The 20,631-nt window shown below is 44.7% G+C and overlaps 1 protein-coding gene across 1 annotated transcript in view; it reads left to right on the top strand.

Annotated features, from left to right (window-relative positions):
- Positions 1-20,631, top strand: part of CPNE4 (copine 4) — a 316,423-nt gene that overhangs the window by 258,959 nt on the left and 36,833 nt on the right. Inside the window, exon 8 of the mRNA XM_016224318.2 lies at positions 19,334-19,432. Coding sequence (XP_016079804.2) covers positions 19,334-19,432 — 99 coding nt within the window. The remainder of the gene's footprint in view (positions 1-19,333; positions 19,433-20,631) is intronic.

Genomic DNA, 20,631 nt, shown 5'->3' with positions numbered 1-20,631 from the left:
GTGCTGTGCTTATGCACACAGGACAGCATACTTTTTTTACTTTGGGCAGGCATTGCCATATATCTATTCCTGTAATTAGGCACCCTACATGGAAATGCCAGACAAAAGCCACTTCAGGGAGGTGTATTAGTTCCCTATTTCTGCTGTAACAACTTCCTACAAACTTGGTGGCTTAACACAACACAAATTTGTTATCTTATGGTTTTGGAGGTGAGAAATCCAAAGCAAGTCCCTCTCTAAGCTGAAATACAAGTGTCAGCAGAGCTGCGTTCCTTCTGGAGGCTCTGGGGATAATCAGCTTCCTTGCTTTTCCCATCTTCTAGAGGCTGCCTGCATTCCTTGTCTCGTAACCCCTTTCTAGCAATCACATCTCTCCGACATCTGCCTCCATCATCACATTTCTGTCTTTGATTCTGACCCTTTCGTCCCTCTTATAAGGACCCTGTGATTGCCTTGGGCCCACCTGGATAATCCAGGATAATCTTCCTGTCTCCAGATCCTTAACTTAATCACACCTGCAAAGTCTCTTTTGCCATGTATAGTAACATATTCAAGGGATTAGGATGTGGGTATCTTTGAGGAACCATTGGTCTGCCTACTGTAGGTGCTATCTTCACTGAAGGCCAAAAAAATTAGCATTTATCTGGCCCACAGGGGTTGAGCAACTCAGGACCAAGGGCTCAGGAAAAGTGTCCCACTGTGCCAAAAGGAAAAAGATTTACCCCAGCACAGATTTGTTGATTTAAAACAAACTTTGAAACAATTTCTTGCTCTAAGAAACTGTCTTTAAATCATTTCATTGCAGTACATCATCATCATCATCATTTTTTAAGTCAACCAAACAATTAAAGTAACTTTTTTGTTCTGAAAACAGGGACTGGATAGTTGGGTGCTCTCCCAGAAACCTTTTTACATTTCTTTCCACCTGTGAGTATTAAGCAAATCATCTCCAACGCATTGTGCAAACAGACCAGCACACCTGCACACTGCCTGCTCCGGCTGAGGCTCTCCTGGGGCGCTCACACCCAAAGGAACACGGTGGGATGGCCATCCCCTTTCTTTTGCCCTGGTTAGAAAAGGATTTTGTTGCAAGGCAGGAGTTTACGGCCCACAGAATTTTGGATGAAAAATGCTGATCAGAGATGGAGGGCTTTGCTTTCCTGCAATCACAGTGAAGACCTGTCAATTCTATCTTCCTAACCTCTCTCTACTCCCTCCCCTCTCTTCTTCAACCTCATGCCACTTGTCAAGTCAGCATGATACATTACAGGGTTTCCCAAGATGACTTGATCCTAAAAACTACCTAGGCTGCATATTAAAGATGAAGATCCCAGACACCTCATTTAGACATTCTGATTCTAAGTCTTGCCAGGGGCTTTGGAATCTACATGTGTAACAAACACCCACTAGTGATTCTTATTATTTGGCAAAGATAGGCAAGACTGACTGGATGAAAGAAGCTGGCCTTAGAAATCAGGCACACTTCTGTTTGAATAGTTTTCAAGCTGGTGAACTTGGTCAAGTCACTTAGCTTCCTGGAACCTGTACAACCAAAAGTTCATAAGTTGTTTGGAGAATTTAATGGGCTTATGTGTGCATTTCACTGTACACAGAGTCCAGAGTTCAGTAGTTGTGAGTTATCCTCTCTTCTTGCCCTTCACACTTCCCCCCACAGTACCTTCCATATTATATTTTTCACAGCTAGGGGATGTTGACTGACTCTGTAAATGTCATAGACTGACAACTAGTAACACTTGGTTAATCTCTCTGCCACAGGGCCTTCCTCCCCACCCAGTGTCAAGTTCATCAGGTGATTACATGGGCTTTCAGAGTTCTCCCTGCCACGCAGCTTCCTCTCATTCACAAGAAATAGCTCACAAAGGCTTTCCTTTCTTCATATCACCCAGCTCCAGAAAGAAAACTAATCTTCCCCCACAGCTGTGTCAACCATAGTTCTAGGACGTGCTTCCAGGGAGTGCTTGACTTTTATTCTACAAGAAAAAGAAACATGACAATTTTACTATGCGGCAGGTCCCAGACAGGGGCCACTCAAGGTCTGTGTCTCCCTGTGGCAGGACAATCGCAGGAATGTATGTCACGTGCCGTACGCTGCATGCTATTGGTGAACACTCTAGCTCCTGAGAGATGAATATTTCAGGAGCAGAGGGATCTTTGGTGAATGCTTTTTCAAACCCTATCAGACAGCCCTTGTCTGTATTTATGTAAAACCAATTTCTCTTTGATTAAAACGAGACCAAAGGGAAGCTTACCCTCCCACACTGCTATGCAACTGAACAGTATCAGGACTATATGAAGCCACACCTTATTTCCTTTAGCCTGTCAGCATGAGTAGAAAACAAAGACAAAAGAGCTTATTTGTAATGTAAAGGAAAACATATGGGGGGGGGGGGGAAGAGGATTGCTCTGGAGACTTGGGCTTAAATCTTCCCAATCAATAGCTGCCTGTCTTTGTGATGTCACTTAATTTCATTGGAACTCTGTTTGCTTCTCTATAAATGGATCATTAGATAAGATATCTTTAAGATAAGCTATGTTCTAGCTTAATACAACTTCAGGCAGAGCTGTCAGCAATGCTTTTTCTACTTACACCAAGAGCTCTCCTGTAGACTCAGAAGGGCAGGTGGCCTTTGCAGAGGGATGGTTCCCAAGACGAGTACCAGCTCCTCTAAAACGCCTTCCCTGACCCCTCATTCTGACTTAAAACTTTCTTCTGTGTCTCCACAGTATCCTGTTCTCATCTTTTTCCTAGCAGTGCTCGACCCTACTATAAACTGTTGGTGTGCTTGCCTGTGTTTTCTCTTTCCCACCCCTCTGCTCAGCACCACACTTCACCACACACACTACATTCTGCGAAAAGAGGCACCATTCCTTGTTATCTCTGTATCTTTAACCCTTAACACAGTGTCTGGCACATAGTCATTGACAAAGAAATCATGGATGGATGGACGGATGGATGAATGGATGGATGGATGGATGGATGAATGAATTGCTTGGGGGGAGGTGGTGTTAATGTTGGTGATAAACAGAAGCCTCTGGAGAAAATTATTAACAACAATTAAGCAAAGGCTCAGAATGGTTTGTTGGAAATCAAGAAAAGTTGCCACCATTCCAGAGGATTCTGTTTATAATCCAGTGGAGATTCTCACTTAATTCATACTTGCCTTCCTGTAATTGCAAAGTGTTGTGCTGAGAACCAAAGACACACAGAAGACACTGTCCTTAAGAGTGGACCTTTGCTATAGTCCAGGGAATGTGGCATGGGCATGAAGGTGAGGCACGGGGATGAAGGTGAGGGTTATGACAAAGACCAGCATTTTTGTTCCACATTTTAGTTTAAGAAGTATTTTCAAATACATTATTTGTTGGGAAGGCATCTGGATCAGAAGTCAGAGGATCTGGGATTCCAACAAGTAGCCTAGCCTCTCTGAGCATTGGCCTCTTCATCTGTAAAGTGGAAATGATACCTCTGCCCATCTCGAAGGGTTGTTGAGAGAATCAAATAAGACAAGATATGTGACAGCAGTGGAGCTATTATTTATAAACGGTCCCACAAAATAAGTGATTGAATAGGTGAATAAGAGGAAGTTTTTACTGTCTCTGAGCTAAGAGCAAGTAGGCTTTCAATACTATCATGAATAAATATTGTGATGTTCATCTTCCTACCACATGTTTCCTGTTTCCTTAGCCTTAAAATTAGAGTCAGAGTGGAACGATCCTCAAATTGTCACTGAACCTAAGATACGAAGATTTCTATGAGCAGTGTGAGACAGGCATGGTGAGTCGAGTTCCCATTTAATGAATCTACAAATACCGGTGCTCATCAGAATATTACTCAGACCCTATAATTCTGCATCACACAAGTGCAGGGAGATTATCTGAAGCACATGGTTCTCTGGCTCATGTTATAGTCGAGCTCACTGGCAGCATGTCCCTCAACCTCATTATCCCTAGTGGACCTGAACCAATTGACCAAAGCCCTACAGAGGTTGACAAAACTAATTATTTATAGATGCAGCTCATCAAAGGCTTTGCATCTTCCTCTGTGGTGAGGGCTGATCTCCCTGACTCTCACTCTTCCTTTCTCTTTTATGTATCTCCTGTTCCTTAATTCTTTACATTTTTATGTGCCTCCAGTTCTGATGAATTCAAAGCTGTGCAAATTTTAACTTACTAATCAGTTGGGAGTGATCAGGAGGGAGAGGAAAGAAATATTATTCCAATTTTTCAGATAGAGACCTGGAATGAAGATTGGAAAGTAAGCATCAACTCTGTGCCAAATCTATCACTAGGGAATTTCCATAGGAGTTTATGTTAGTTAGGCAGTTTTTATTAAAAGGAATTTTATTGACCTTTAGTTCAGGTGAGTTATGTAAGAATTCACCTGGGGAAAAAGAAAAGAATATATGGGATTTTGCTACAGTCCCAGGATTCCAGGAACAGCTGAACCACCAGGTCTTGCAGAGCTTATTATGAGTTCAAGACTCAATAGATCATTCAGATTGCAGAGCAGCACTAGTGACTGGGTCAACTGGCCAACCTCCTAAGCAGCAGGGATTCACAAGTGTTTATTATTGTAGCAACCCAGCTATCCTCTCTGTGTCCTTCAGCTACAATTCCCCAAACCTGCTGCTTCATTCTTTTTCTCTGTCTCAAGTTCTGATAGGTCCAGTTAGTTCCCATGGTCCAAGATGAGCAGAACTTCCACACCAGGTTATCTCGTAGACTCCTGCCCAACCTACTGACTGGCTGTCCTTAGGCAAGGTGCTCACTTCAGAGGAGCACAGACATGAGGCACCCTAATAGTAACTTATGTGGAAAGAAACCCTCAGAAGAGGGAGGTGGGGGTAGCAGGTGTTCTGCAGCCCAGCACCTCTAGTAAAGGGTTCAAAGTCAGTGCCATAATGAGCCTGAGAGGCCTATGTTAAATGAAGTCTTTTTCTATAAGTAACTATGATATATAAAAGTAAATTCCAACTTTCAAAAGACAGAGTTTTTAAGAACTCCTTTATGCACCGTTTCATTATTTTAAAATTCATTCTATGCTACTGTTACCCTTTGATTAAAGGTCATTCAATGAGTGAGGACCCTAATGCATGAAAATACAATTTAATTTATCAAAATTTAGTGGTCGTGTAACTTCTAAGAATCAACCGTTGGAACTGAAACACACATATTCAAGATTGTGTTTGATTTAACTGACGGTATTGCCATGGTGATATTTTTGTGATTATCTCTTTTAGAATTGAGTTTGTTAGATATATTCTAGGTGACCAGAGCATTTGTGCTGAGCTGCAGGCCTAAACACTATTTACAACTTGGTGGCTCTGAGGGAAACTAATGTTTTGAGTTCTGAACATCCAGTTAACCATAGGAATTTCCAACATACAATCATTTATAAGTTGGAGGTTAATGCAGTTTTATTCCAGCAACATTACATCCCCTGAAACCAAGCGCATCTGAAGCATCCTCCTGCGGCAGGCATTTACCAGGCTCTGCTCATCACAGCTTCCCATGACGTTTGGTTCTCTCTGCGTCGTGGGAAATGCTGCCAAGACGAGGGAGAGGCAGAGCTACATGGATGGAAGACAGTGGGTCCCAAACTATGGTCCTAGAGCTCACACATCAGCATCGCCAGAGGGCTTGTTGGAAGTTCTAACTTCGGGGTAAATCAGAAACGTTGCAGATGGATCCCAGAAACCTGTGTTTCAAGAAGCCTGCCAGGAGATTCTGTTGCATGCTTGCGTTTGAGAATACTGATGTAAGACTTTGCTGAATTCCAGAAGATCCCAGGACGAATTCATTTCCCATGAGAACAATGCATAGCCCCATAAGTGGGTTAGAAACAAGAGGCTGCTTTATATCTCTAGTTACGTTGGAGTGGGAGTGCAAGGATTATATCTTTAGTTACTTCTAACTGGGAGTCGCATCTGGGAGGAAGCCCAAACTAATGACAAATGCTGTGAATGTACATCGGTTCTCTTTCACTATCCTCTGTCCTTCCCTTCTGCCCCAGCAGGCTGCCCCCCACTTTCCCACCCCACCCCCAAACCATACACTATTTCTAAACTCTTTCTGTTTCCTACACAGAACTTCCTCTTACCTCCTCTCTCCCAACCTAAACTACACATCCCTCCAGGAAATGTTCCATGTTCTCCCTCGGTTGCATTCATCGAGCATTTACTCAACACATAGCTTTTTCCTGGCAGAAAGTTAGAAAGATAATTAAGATTCCATTTCTGTTTTCGTGTCCAAAGAGAACAACCAAAACATCACTCCTTTGCGTTCACTCAAACCTTGCTCTCTCTCTATTTCCTCATAAATTGTCACACAACTTCACTCTCGTGTTAGGTTACTTCCAGTATATGTTTATCTTCCCTACTAGATGACAAGCTCCTTAAGCGACTGTGTTTGTAAACTCACTTTGTATATGGCATTTTTTCCCTGGCAGCCTGCTGAGCACACAGTATTAGGGGCATGGTGTTGGGCTGAGTGAAGGAAGTAATGATTAAAACAATAATATAGACATGCACAGGCTAGATTCTGTACCTTCACAGTAAGTTTCTTTTTTCTTTCTCTTCCTTTGACCCACTCTTACAAACTAACCTGGAATATCAAACCAATAAAATCCCAAAGATAACTTATTGGAATAAGAGTGGATTCCTGTTTCTTCATGCTGGGCTGGGAGGAGTCCAAACAAGTCCCAGGCCAGCCACCAGGTCAAATGTAAATCCACAGAATTCTTAAGTTAAAAAAGAAATCTTAAATATTGTACCTGAATTCCCTCCCTTGCTTTTGGTTGGGATGATGTTTGGGCTTTGAAGAAAAATTTTGTAGAATCCTGATGCAGGGCCAAAAGACCAATCAGATGCCCTTAATGAGTGGAATTGCAAGGAACCTGCCAAATGAATGATTTGTACATGACCAGAGAGACACAGAGAATGATGGTCTGCTTGGCAGTGATTATATGTCCAAACCTTTCAGCTGAACTAGATTTCATGCCAAGCTGAATTCTCCACAAGCAGCTGCCTCTATGAGTTGCTTACAGATTCTCTTTTGACTCACATGTCCAAGAAGTACTTAGGTTTAGAGAGCACATACTTGCTTGCCAAGGGGACTGTTTGCAAATACGAATAGGACACTGCTAGGTCCGTGTTTGTCGGTTTGTTCACCTCTTCAAAGATCAAAGCCCCAGAGAGTGTCTTCCAAGCTAAGCTTCTAAGTAAGGACAGAAGGAGAGGAAGGCAAGGTTCCCAGGGCTTTCTTAGAAACTCAAGCTGGTAGAATCATCATCATCATCACCATCATCATATCCATGGGATGCTAGAGTCCTGAGTCATCAGGAGACTTTGATATTTGCTACCTGATCTTGTGGCTTTAGCGACACATAAAATCAGAAGGACTTGCCATGGAAAATGCATGGCTTTGTGAAAAGGAGAGGTGGGAGGAAGAGAGATGAGATAGTAATTGCTGTGAATGAAGGAATTTCTTGTTACATCTATAAGAGTTCTTCATAGTCTTGGCAAGGCGACGAGAATGAAAGCTGCTGTCTTTAATAAAATAGCACTAGGGATCGCTAACGTTGTCAGTAGGAGGAATTATCTCAGAGTAAGGAGGGGAAAAGCAGCTGAACTGTAAGACCTGGACTTCCTAGGAGTATTCACTAATAAGCAGCCTCAGATATACTCTGATCTCGAGGTAACCCAGTTTCCCACTTAACTCTGACCCAACCATGGACACACGGTTCTCCTCCAGGACTCTGTGGCCCAGCTTGACAGGCCAAATCATTCAAACCAAATGTTACCGAAAGACAGGAGAGAACAAAGAGAAATTAAACCCAGGGAGTAACAAGTGAAAACGATCCGGTTGACAAGCTATGGCTCACTCTCGAGGCTCACAGTCCTGCCCCAGTGGGTAAGGTGATGACATTCAGGGAGCTCTCTCCCTCCTCGCACCCAGCCTGCCACCAGTGTATACTAGATAAATGTGCATTCTGACTCTTCAGACTTGAGACGGCCAAAATGGGTTTTAATCTTATAACTTCGAACAATAGACAGTGACTGGCTGGGATGCTGGACTGAGGAGGAGTCAGAGGTTCTATCCCAACCCAGTGGGGCAAGTACAGTGATTGGTTGGTGATGTCTACAGTGGATGGAGGGTAAGAAGGTTTGCAAGGAATAGTGGGGGAAATTAATGATAATGGCCATGTCTGGAATTTGCCACCCTAGTCTAGACCTAAGAGAGAAATGCCAAGGGAAGGGCACAGACCCTCTGTTTACCACTCTAAGGACCTGACTCCTCTTCTATGACTAGTATTTCAAACACTGCGTCCCCACGTGAGGGAGCACCCCACCTAACCACAGGTCCAGTTTCTGCAGGCCATGCTAACATATCATATATTACCTCAGTATTCAGACAGGAGAGCCTCACACTAATGTTGGGGTCATATCTTTTCATTAGCCATTTCTTTCCTCTGGAATGAATCTCAACCATGGTCTCAGCTTTCTCTTGGTGACACAGAAGCTAGAGTTTCTGAAGTCACAAGTAGCCATCATGGGCAGAGAAGCCAGCCCTTCTGGGTGACTGTGAACTTTACAGAACAGTCCATACGTGAGAGGCAAACTAACTTGGTCTCCACTACCCTCGCTCATGGTGATTCATTCCCTGTCAACTCAAAGAGGAGAACACGTTACAACATAGCCTTAGTGAGAAGAAACTATTACAGAAGAGTGTAAATTGCTTCTTTTAAAAAGAAAACTAAGTGAAAGCAGGGACTTGGGCAAAGAAAAAAAAATCACAAGTGGAGGGGACCTAAAAAGAAAAAGCCATCCCAGATAAAGGGGAACTGAGACATTCTTCATAGTGTCACCCTCCCAAAGGACGTAGGTTAAGGTTAAATCTGGATCTGAAAATCAGGTCTCTACCAGTGTTGGGCCTCACAGTGGCCCTGAACAACAATCCAGGGAAGCACTGACACATCACAAGTCAACCTTCTCATCCCACATGCAGCCCGGTGACAAGTGTTTATACAATATGATTGATTACCCTGCAATTTACTTTGTCAATCAGTCACAGAATTAATTACATGGTACTCTTGGGCATTATAAATAATGGTATGGCAAACAGTGCTGGGTTTAATGGTCCTTAGCATTCGGCTATTAAATTGATGACACAGCCACATCAGTATTGATGAACAGGGACTTTCTCCATCAAGGATAATTTATATCACGAAGTGTAATGGGCTAGCCTGCTCCCATTTTTGCCAAGGCATTATTCACACTGATACAGGCAATGAATCCATCCATAAAGGAGGAACAAATATATTTTGTTTTAAAAAGAAATCCCCTGATAATGTTGATCATGGGAAAACAGGTATTTTTGCATCGTTGACGTAAAGTTTAGGGAAGCTGCGAGCTCACCATAACACTAGTCAAAATGGAAAAATGACCCCAGCCGGGTGTGGCTCAGGGGTTGAGCACCGACCTAGGATCCAGGAGATCGCTGTTCGATTCCTGGTCAGGGCACAGGCCCGGGCTGCGGGCTCGATCCCCAGTGGGGGCGTGCAAGAGGCAGCCTATCAGTGACTCTCTCATCATTGATGTTTCTCTCTCTCTCTCTCTCCCTCTTCCTTCCTTTCTCTGAAATCAATAAAGATATATTATTTTTTTAAAAAAAGGAAAAATAAGATGGATTCAAGAGAGGAAATTTGCACCCAACCACGGCTTCTGCAAGAGAAGCCTCTGGATGTCCTGGAACATCTTTCCTTTCCATCCACTCCCCATACACTTGGTTGACTCTGGTTATTCATCAGACATCACCTTAAGTGACATTTCTTTCAAGAAGTCTTCCCTGACTTCTGGATTGGGCTAGATGCCTGTCATAGGTTGGATCCTATAGAAGCCGACCCTGAGGTAAGGATTCACGTGAACATGTTCCCAGGAATAGTTGATAGTGGAGCGGGCAAGTGGAACCAGAGAAGGGAAGGAGGCAAAGCAAGGGCAGGATATCAAGCAAAGTCTCGAAATTTGCTTGGAAATTGGGCTCAATCCTACCAGGAATATCTGGAAACAGTGAGTCACATCTCAGAGTTGTCTCAGTCAGGGGCAACATTTAGACTTCTGCATGTTAGTCACTGGTTAAGGGCTGCCCCCAAGAACTTCAAGCACTATACCCACATGGAAAGAAGTCTGGCAACTTAGAGATAGTCCTCTAACAAAGACATAGGTGTTGGGAGAGAAAAGATACCAAGAGTTGCTGTGCCCCCAAATGGGGAAGGAGTCAACGGTGATGTGGGTGAAACATACTGAAAGCTTCTGCCCTGCACAGTGTTCCCATAGCACCCTGTGCACCCTCTAAGAAAGCACTTACTGTCCTGCATTGTAATTGCCTAGTTAGTTGTCTGTCTTTCCTGCTAGAGTGTAAGCTCGTGATGGCAGAAATGACGACTATCTTGTGCATCATTTTATAGCCAACAACTAGCACAGTATCTGGCCCATGGTTAGTACTCAGAAAACATTTGTGAAAGAAGAGAAAAAAAGGGGCAAAGGGAAGTTGGTTTAATCGAAGGATTACACTCATGTAATATACTGCACACTCAAAAACAAATCTTGGTAAAACAACATTCTTTAAGGGGTTATGCTGACCTAGTGTCACTCACTCTGAGCATGAGAATCTTGGTTAGAAAGTCAGGTGTTGTTCGTCCAGCCCAGGAGTTCATTTGTAACCGTCTAGCGGGGGCTCATAAATAACTGGATGAGGGGAGAGCCATCAAATCCATGGTCTAGAGTGAAGGTTGTAATCATTTCACTCTCCAGTCAATCTGAACCAACATAAATATGACAACAGTAAGATTTCTATGAGCTCCCAGCTCCTCGTTATTAAACGTTGTTAATCCTTGGCTGATGTGGTCTAGAGAGCCAGATCTCTTCTGATCATGCCTGGGTTGCTTTTTAATCTTCCATTTGTTCTTTTACACGTATTTTTTTAAACTGAACTCTCAGTGGCTTAGTAAAGTGAAAGCTTATTCCTGAGTCAGGGAAAATGTAATTGGGTGTTCCACGGGCAAGCTCCATACAGGGATTTAGGGACCCAGACCCTGCTCACCTTGCAGCTCCATCACCTTCTAAAGCCTTAGAGTCCTTCACTTCCAGCCACATGTTGGCCTGTGAAAGGTGTATATACACATATGTCGTGCCGATGCTCTTAATTCTCCATTCTTATGACCCTCCCAGGATATCCTTTCTTTAAAGCCCGTTGATTTCAATGAGCATTGTCTTCCTCCCCATGGCTGCATCCAGCAGACATGTCCAACACTGTGCCGTTCCCCAGACACACCTCAGGTTGTCACACCTCAGTACACACAGCACCCACACTGTTCCTTCTACTTGGCAGGCTTGTCACCCTTTCATATCTGAAGATTAACTGCATTTATTCTTCAAAACTCAGCTCCCTTGCTCAGCCCCACTATAAACCCTCTGCTGGCTTTCCTCAAACTCCAGTCTGTCTGCTTTGATCCCATGGTCCTCCAGTGTGGCTCAGTCGGTTGGACATCTTCCCACGAGCCAGGAGGTTTCCAGTTCGGTTCCCGGTCAGGGCACATGCCCGGGTTGCTGGCTCAGTCCCCAGTAGGGGGCATGCAGGAGGCAGCCCATCGATGTTTCTCTCTCATCGATGTTTTTCTCTCTCTCTCCCTTGTCCTTCCTCTCTCTGAAATCAATATAAACATGTTTTTAAAAAGAAGCACCTCTAGCGTGGCTCTTACTAAATTGTATGCTTGTACTGATTTTTCCCTCTAAATCTCAACATTTTAAGGAAAGGGACTGTTTCCTTTTCCTTTTCATATCCCCAGTGCCCTGCCATTGTTTGGTACCATACTAGACACTCAAAAACAATATTTATTGCATGAGTGAAAGAAGTCTGTTTCTCAAACTTCTTTTCATAAGACACTACTAATCTCATGACACATTTTTACCTGTATACCAATGCACATACAAGTTCCTTGGCCAAATAAATTGGGAAATGCTGCAGAGTATGCCTTAATCTTGAAAATTATTCACAGTGCCCATTAACAAGGGCTGGACAATAGTCAGGCAACAGGTGTATTGGGTGCAAAATTTAAGGAAGCAGTCACTCTCAGCTTCGTGCTCTGAGAATAGTGCTTCCTTAAATTTTGCACCCTTGGTTTCTGGTTTTCCTCGCTCTGGTAACTGTGCCCTGCTCGTTGGCATTTCAGAGGCTCTGGCAGTGCCTACGATAGAGAAAACTGTTTAACTTCTGTTATGTCAGGGTAACCCAAACTTATTGAGGATGCAGCCCTTTTTCTATTTTTCATTAATGCCTATTAACCTCCTGCAGGATTAGTACTCTGTGAAATGAACTTTTAAAATGTTTTGCTACTATATGGATTAATAATTTTTTATTTCTGCTCTTTCATATGATAACCTTGATGTGGAGAATGGGATTTAGTTGGAAAATACATTGGCTGTTATGATAGCCGGAGAAGTTTCTTATAGTTTTCACAACTTTGGCTGACCTCCCAAAGCAGTTATTGATGAGGCTGTTACTGGGAGGACCTTTCCCATCAGTGAATGGATGGGTTTACTCTCCCAGGTAAAGAAGTTCTGTTTCATCTCCCCAAAGACAAATAAAGCTTTTGGCCTGTCCAGTGATAGAAATGGAATGAGAAGAAAGGTTCGATTACTTGGGTAATAAGCCTGATAAGACAGGTCAGTGCCCCTGCTTAATCCTGTCAAAATCCCAGCTCTCTGCTTGTGCATCTCGCTAATGTCTATCTGACTCCATCCAGATGAAAAAGACTAGGATATCTATTTGGCTGACTCATAGAACCAAGCCCTCCTATCTCTCCAGAAAGTCTTCTGCTCAGTCTGTCTATAATAATTATTGTTTAGAAAAGGAGAAACAATTCTCTTGGATGAGTTTCACTCTTTAGCAATTTTAGACTAACCACTTAGTAAAAATGTTTGGTTTCCTTATTTCATCCAGGAACTTCCAAACGCTTTTTCTCAGAGAACCATGACTGGTCGAGTCTATGTAGAAAGGCTACGGGTCAGAGAGACCCTGTGACAACTGAATGAAATTTCAGAAAAGAAGAATTGGATTATCCTAAGCCTGGTTCCAAGGGTGGCTGAAGTAAGTCTACACGAGGCTTTATTCAAAAGCCGATTTCTGAGTGGGGACTCAGGATCCAGACCTGGGGCAGATGTGATAGTTGCCCCAAAAAGAGACATGAGTAAGAGGATCCCAAGGATTAGCTAGGCCCTAAGGAGTACTGAGCATCAAAGGTCCTGTTGTGCTCAGAGGATAAGCTAGGTGCTCCAGCAAGCCAAAGAAACATTATAAACACCAGCACAGAGCAGGATCCAGGATCAATGGTAGTGACAAAGCAAGAGGATCCAGAATAATTTTTGTGAATCCGACTGGCATGCCTGAGTTTATTTTATATTGGCTTAGGGATAGATGGTCAGTGCAATTTAAACACCCGGAATTGGCTTGGATGTGTCAGTAACAAACTGTTTTCCACAGATCATTTTGTGTGATTGGTTAAGAGTGGCTCATATCGCCATGATTTTAGAATCTGTTGGGTTCCTTTTAAAAAAAAAAAACCAAGTCGTGAACGCCTATGATGGCTGCGTAAGCAGTAATTAAACAAGAGGAGCAAGTAAATGAGCTTATGTTGGAAACACACCGTAATCAAATTGCCGGGCTGTGCCAGGACTTCCTCCTGGCTGTCAGTGAGCCCCACGTTGCCAGCCTGTGGTCTCCAGACAGATTAACCATACAAATGGAGTCCTCTGGGTTGTTGTTGTTGTTGTTTTCTGGTCTTCACATGCCTTTTCCTCCGTGGGGACCCAATGGGAGGTTGTCTCCAGGCATCACATTATAGCAATCGATAAACCACGAGCCGCACGACTCGTTTAGGAACAGACTCAGGCATCTTGCTGGAGGAAGCAACGATGGCCTGTCGTGAGTCCAGAGAATCAGGGCATTTGTTAGAGGCCGAGAGCGTGGGATTCAGCATGCAGCAGGGCCAAATACAGTGGTGCCTCGGTTCTCGAACATCTCCGTTGACGAACGTTTCGGATTACAAACGCCGTACACCCGGCGGTAAATGCTTCGGTTCTCGAACACGCCTCGGAATTCGAACATGCCCTGCGGCTCCCGCTGGGCGCAAGATCCTGAGGCCTCGCTGTCGGCTGCTGATCCCTCGGTTTTCGAAGGCTTCCAAACTCGAACTTTGGGAACTCGAAGCCCGAGGCACAGCTGCACTGCATTAGCCCTTGGCCCCCAAACTGTCCCTTGGTTCTTGCTGTGATTCCCTGAATAACCCCAGACAGGAGCTGGGGGGGAATCCTCGCTTTTTCTTTCATCTTCTCCCCTCTCAAGCCCAGCGGCTGCTTCGAGGCTGAGCCCTGCGGCTGCCCTTTCTCGGCGCCTCTGGAATCCCCCCCGTCGCGGGCTCTCTGCCTCGGCTCTGCTCAGACTCCGTGAGCAGCAGCGGCCTGTGTGCAGCGCCACCTTGTCGTGCCACCCCTCTGTTTCAAATACTCTACATCTCCGGCTTGCCTGCAGGGGTCAGCCAGCCAAGGAGCTCTGCACAGTGCTCCCGGCCTTGGTCAGGGCCGGGCTGGACAGGCTTCCTAAAAACAGCCAGGTAGCATCAAGCGCCGTGTGACCAGTGCCCCTGGAGAGTTGCAAAAACAGAGCGGATGCTCCAGGAGCGTTCATTCCACGATAGCTAAATAGGCAGGGCGGTGGTGGAAAGCCACGGACTCTTCCCCAGGGGACCAAGGTTCAAGTCCCCACTTTGCCGCCTTTGAGCCGAGTGACCCAGAAAAGGTTATCTACTCTTAACTTCAACATTCTTCAAAGCGTGACCAACACCTGCCTAGCGGGTTTGTTGCGAGGGTTAAATGAGATGTGCGTAAAGACCGTGGCCCGTGAGTGCCTGGTACACAGAAATAACCATGTGCTACTTATACTAAAAACAAACGAAGCGGCAGGAGGAAAAGCATGTATTTATTAGGCATCGTGTGCACAGGGTACTTTACAAGGAAAACCGGGGAGTCGTGCTCTCTGACCAGCAGAACTTACAGCTCACACTGCACATGTCACCTCTCGTCAGTCAGTCAAGGGGCATTAACTCAGGGCTCATCATTCAACTGGAAGTCGCCATTTCAATAGGATTAAGAAATCTTTCCCCCGCGTCAAATAAGGATTTAAAATTTTTTAAATTGAGTTTGGTGTTTCCCGGGGAAAGAACAACACCTGTTAAAGCAGATCTACTTTGTGGAGAAATCAAATGGGAAGATTCTCAGATAGAATGTCAGCGTCTTAGACAGATCTTACACCTGTAGATGTGGTAGAGGAGATGGTACAGGCTGAGCCAATGCAGTGACTCAGATCATGAAGCTAGAGCTCTTGTTGAGAGCTCGAGGCATAAGTCACTGTCAAAGCCAGCCTCCTCTCTCTGCCCACACGGCCGTAGGTGTTTCAATCTTCCTCAAGTGTAGCGAGCTATGAAGTTAAAAAGGTTTGGGCGAGCATTTGGGAGCCTCTGAAGCTTATCTGAACTAACCAAGTCTCACAAAGCCATAAATCTCCAATGGCAGCCTCCAGGAGTGACACACTTCTTTGTGGAATGTCCCTGGGCTTGGCTGCAGTCCAGAAAAGATGTGTGAACTGGCAAGATAAAGCCAACATAAGCAATGCCCTTCCCTCCTGGGCATCTCTCAGTCTGACACTCGTGAGCATAACATTTTAGGATTTTGTTTGCCTGCTTAGAGCAGTGCTGCATTGAATGGTCATTAAGGAGCCAGGATGGCCCTTTGAATGTTGTTTTTTGTCTGTGGTTGGGTTTCTTATTGAACTGAAGAAGACAGTGTGCTCCAGGATATAATTGTAATTATTATAATTGTAATTATTGTCACCATTGTCACAAACCATGGACTCCTGGGTTTTCTGTCCAATGTTTCTCAGCATGTCTAGAGACCACGGGCATCTAAACTGACCGGTTGCTTGCTTCTAAGGCTTGCTCTTGGGAACCTCCCCAGAAAACTGAATCATAATCTCTGAAGGTAGGGCCCAGGAATCTGGGTAATAACAATATTGTCATTTCAGCACTATTGTAAAGGACTAAAGACCGTAAACACATTCATCAGTTAAGACAAACTATGAAGTTCAGCTTCTTTCAGTTCAATGATACCTAGTGTTAGCTGTGTGGTCTTGGGAAACTTACTTCACTTCTCTGTGCCTCAGTTACCTCGCCTGTAAAGTGAGCAGAATGATATATTGTTCTAGGGGTAAGTTGAGTTGATTTGTATGAGGGGCTCAGAGCAGTCCATAGCTAACAAGTCTGGTATATAGTAAGCATGTGTAAGTTTCAATTATTATAACTTGGTATTTGTGTGGCAGTGGTGAAATCAGGGAGGCAGGAGACCTGGATTTTAGCCCCAGCCCTGTACTTGGTGAACTTACAGAAGTCACTTCACTTCTCTGCCCTCAATTTCCTTCTCTGTAAAATGAGGGAGTTGACGAGACCATCTGTCGCGCTCAGACATGTTAAGACTGAACACCTACCCTCCACCGTAAGCTGTAAGAACTCGAGCAGGCTTTCCGGCTTGGAGGTAGTTTTGAGCTTCTGATCCTTTGCAGATCTGTCAAGGCTCCTCCTTGATTCACACCAAGAACCCTGCCTCTGTCCCAGGTGCAGGGCTGTGGATCTGTTTACTCTTCTCCAAGACGAGATCCTCTGTCAGCCACCTCGGAGCTGCTACAAGCCAGCTTCCTGGTGGGGAGAGAGGGAAAGACAGTGTTTTTATTTTTCTGCCTCACTGTGCCTTCCTTCCTTTGGGATCCCATCTGGCAAAGGTCAAAAGAAATTTCCGCAGCTGCCGTGATGAGAAATGCCAGCCGACTGAAGGAGCAGGGCCCGTGTCGGGGTGGTGCCTGCCCCTGGAGGTCACAGCTGGAGTCTTGTCTCGCCTGAGCACCCTCCAGCTCGGTCACTCCCTCTCTGCCCCAGAGAGAGAGCACATTACAAACATCTTGACTCTTGTGGTTGGCAGATGGAACGAGGGACAGTGACTGAAGCATGACAGGAAATCTAAGAAATGGCAAAGAAGCAGGGTTAGTGGTTTTGCTTAAGATTTTGTGACAAATCAGAGTAGTACATCCATCCCTCTGGCTTTTTTGATATTCCTCCTGGGGAGGGGGTGTAGGGAGGTTACACCCCTACCTCTAAAGGAGGGACCTTCTATTCTCTCTCCCAGTGCAGGGGAGTGTTAAAAAGGCTGCTTCCCTCCTTTCTTTTATTTATTTTTTATTTTTTAATTACAGTTTGCATTCAACATTATCCTGTATTAGTGTCGGGTGTACAGCATAGTGGTTAGACAATCATGTCCTTTATAGCGTGGTCCCCCCTGATATGCCAAGTACCCTCCTGGCCCCGTACACAGTTAGTACAGGATTATTGACTATATTCTCTACGCCGTAATTTACGCCTCTGTGACTGTTCTGTCACCACGGATCTGTACTTCGTAACCCACTTCCTTTCTTCCATTTACTTCTGCTTTCTTTGCCTCTTTATTTGCTCCACTCCGAAGGCAGAAGAGAGAGGATGTGAGTGACAGACTCAGGCACCCCATGACTGTATTACTCCCGGGCAAAGCTGTGAGCCTTAAAGCGGCGTCCCAAGACACACCCTTCTTTTTTTTTTCTTTGCAAAGCAAGCAAGAATTTATTGACCGCAGCAAAAACACACTTAGGACAGTGAAACAAGGAAGAGCCTAGAAAGAGCAGCAGGCGAGCCCAGGCTGGGCTGCTTTGGCCCACTGAGAAGTCAGAGAAAAGGGGGCCTTGGGGACAGGTTCACGGGGTTAGCCCGGGACGACCCGCTGCTGCCCGTTGCTCCCCTGGTTGCAAGTCTCGTGGGGCCCCTTAGATTTTAGGAGACACGTGCCTGTGGGGGAAGGAGAGGGGAAAGGGAATGGCACGGGCATGCAGCCCTGGGGGAGAGCGTGCCTCTTTTCTCTTCTATGTCCAGACCCAGCAAGTTTTCTTCTAGTTTTTGCTCCTGGTAATAAATATGTGAGTGTCAGGGTTAGTAAAGAAGGACTGGCGAACAGAGAGAAAAACACCTGGTTGTAAGTAACTGCACATCAATCAACAGTGTTTGACCGTGAGGTTCACAGCGCACATCCTGCGCAATTTTTCCAAATGACTGGATTAGTGATCGCTTCCACTGTCCACCAAAATCAATGAGGTAGAACGCATCCCACCTTGAATGAAAAGGGGGCCCTCATCGCTCCTATCAAAGCTACTTTGCATGGTTTGTCATTTCAGCCAGAAGGGGACAGACCTTTCGCTGACTTTATTCCGCAGCCTGGGCAACTGCACCTCGCCTTAGAAGCAAGTTCAGTGAACATCCCGTCGAATCCTCTGCAACATTCTCTTTTCAACTTTTTCTATTACCTCTTAGGCATGTAGTCCTGTAGTTTCTATTTGAACATTTCCAGCAATAAAACACTGACTCTTTCACAGATTATTTTGTTTTTAGACAGGTGCAACTATTGGTGTTGCCTGGGAGGCCAGAATTTACCTTTAACATTGTTAGAGGGAGCCCTCTGGTTATAAGTAAACATCCTGTGTGTGATGGGCGCCTGATATTTACCAGTGTGACTCACCTGTCACCGTTCCCACCCATTTCAAATATGGATACAGTTACAGATCTCACATTTTTGCCTTTTACATGTTTTTCTTAACATTCCTCTTTTGCCCTCAGGGGGAAAAAAGGAAAAAAAAACACACGAAAAAAACACTGTGATTAATATGATCCCATTCATATCATTATACGTAAGTTGTCATTATGGAAACTATAGACATGGACCCAGGCGTCTGGTTCCAGCTGTGCACCAGGAAGGCCATCTGCTCTGGGGAAAGAGCCCTGGAATCGAGGTCAGGACACCTGCCTTCCAATTCCAGGTCTAGTTCTCTAGATAGTCCCTTTGCCAAGTCACTTATCTCCTTTTTGGTCTTCCTGGACTTAGCTGAAAAATATGCAAGTTAGAAGTCACTGCTGCGTCACAGGATGCTTGGAGATGGTGGCAAAAGGCTACATAAAGTCTACAGAAACTAAAGGAATCTTTCATCCCACATGCCGCAGACCTAGACTGCGGGGCCTTTGTTCCAGACCAAGCACGTTTTGTCGGCTCTTTCTCGTAAAGTTCGTACTGCCTTCAGCCACTGCGGATGCATTCTTAATTTAAAAAGCAAAGCAAAACCTTCTTTTTTCTTGCAGTGCATAGTATGGGACTGGGACTCCAACGGCAAACATGATTTCATTGGAGAATTCACCTCGACATTCAAGGAGATGAGAGGAGCAATCGAAGGGAAGCAGGTACGTGGTGAACCACTCGTGGTACTTTTCCAGACACTTCTCTCATGATACACCCAGCTGCGTTTGGCCAGCGGGAGGTGAGGCATCAATATATGATTAACTGGGATCAGAAGGGAGCATGGTGGGATTTGAGCACCTAGCTTAAAGTACTAGCCCAACCCAAAGCAATTGGTGTGACCTTAGACAAGACATCACCCCAGAGCTGTGCCGTTTCTCCATCAGTCAAATGAAGAGGTTAGATGAGAATATTTCTAATTTCTTTGAGCTGTGTAGCCTTGGATAAGTGACTTAATCTATCTGTGCCTCCATTTTCTCATCTAAAAAAAAAAAAAAAAAAAAGAATGTGGTAATTGTATCAGTTTTATAGAATTTTGTGAAGATTAAATGACATAATCCATGATATGCATTTACTAGAGTGCCTTGCACATGGCTAGAACTTTCTAAATATGTGCCATTAGTACTAATGTTCTTCCCACTCTACATTTCCATGACTTGGTGACATTGGTTACACATTTAATGCTTTAGAGAGATTATTTGATTCCTCTAAATTTTTATTATGGGCATCAGATCTTCATCTAGTTCCACCATTTTACTCTTTGGGTACCAAGACATGTACCCAACACTGTCACGTACCACAGAAGCACACAGGGATTTCATTGCACCACACAGAAACCTAACCCTCCTCTGGGTTTCTCTGAGGCACATGTGCTTTTATACACACATATATATCAATTTACCAGTCAGTTGCTGTCATCTGGCTTCTGGCCTGTATGTAACTTCTGCTCTTACCTGTTCAGTGTTCACCTGCCCGACTTCCAGCTGCAGAACATAAATCTCTTTGCCCGAGGGCTTTCTCTGGCTGCTGGAGCCTGCTCTGACTGTTCCCACAGTGGGCTGCAAAGTGTGGGGGAGATGGAACACCAACTAGGGAACAGCCCTCGACACATAATTAATGGGAGTGGAGATGTGAAGGTGGCAAAACTCTGAAGTGCGTTCTATGCAGTTTCTTAGCAGGAATAAGCCCCGGTTGCCCGCGGTGGTAACTGACTTGATAATGCACCCCCTTTTTGGCTGCCTCCCCTCTTTGGATTTTCCACTCTGTCAGTGCTTCCTGACATTACCTCTCTGATGAGCTGCTTGCACTTAAATCCTTGCCTCGGGTTTTGTTTCTGGGGGAACTCCAAACAAAATACCTGCTA

Source organism: Miniopterus natalensis, chromosome 15 (assembly GCF_054644295.1).
Source record: "Miniopterus natalensis isolate mMinNat1 chromosome 15, mMinNat1.hap1, whole genome shotgun sequence".
Taxonomy (NCBI): Eukaryota; Metazoa; Chordata; class Mammalia; order Chiroptera; family Miniopteridae; genus Miniopterus; species Miniopterus natalensis.
Note: the sequence above shows the minus strand (reverse complement) of the source record. Positions and strands in the feature narration are given on the sequence as shown.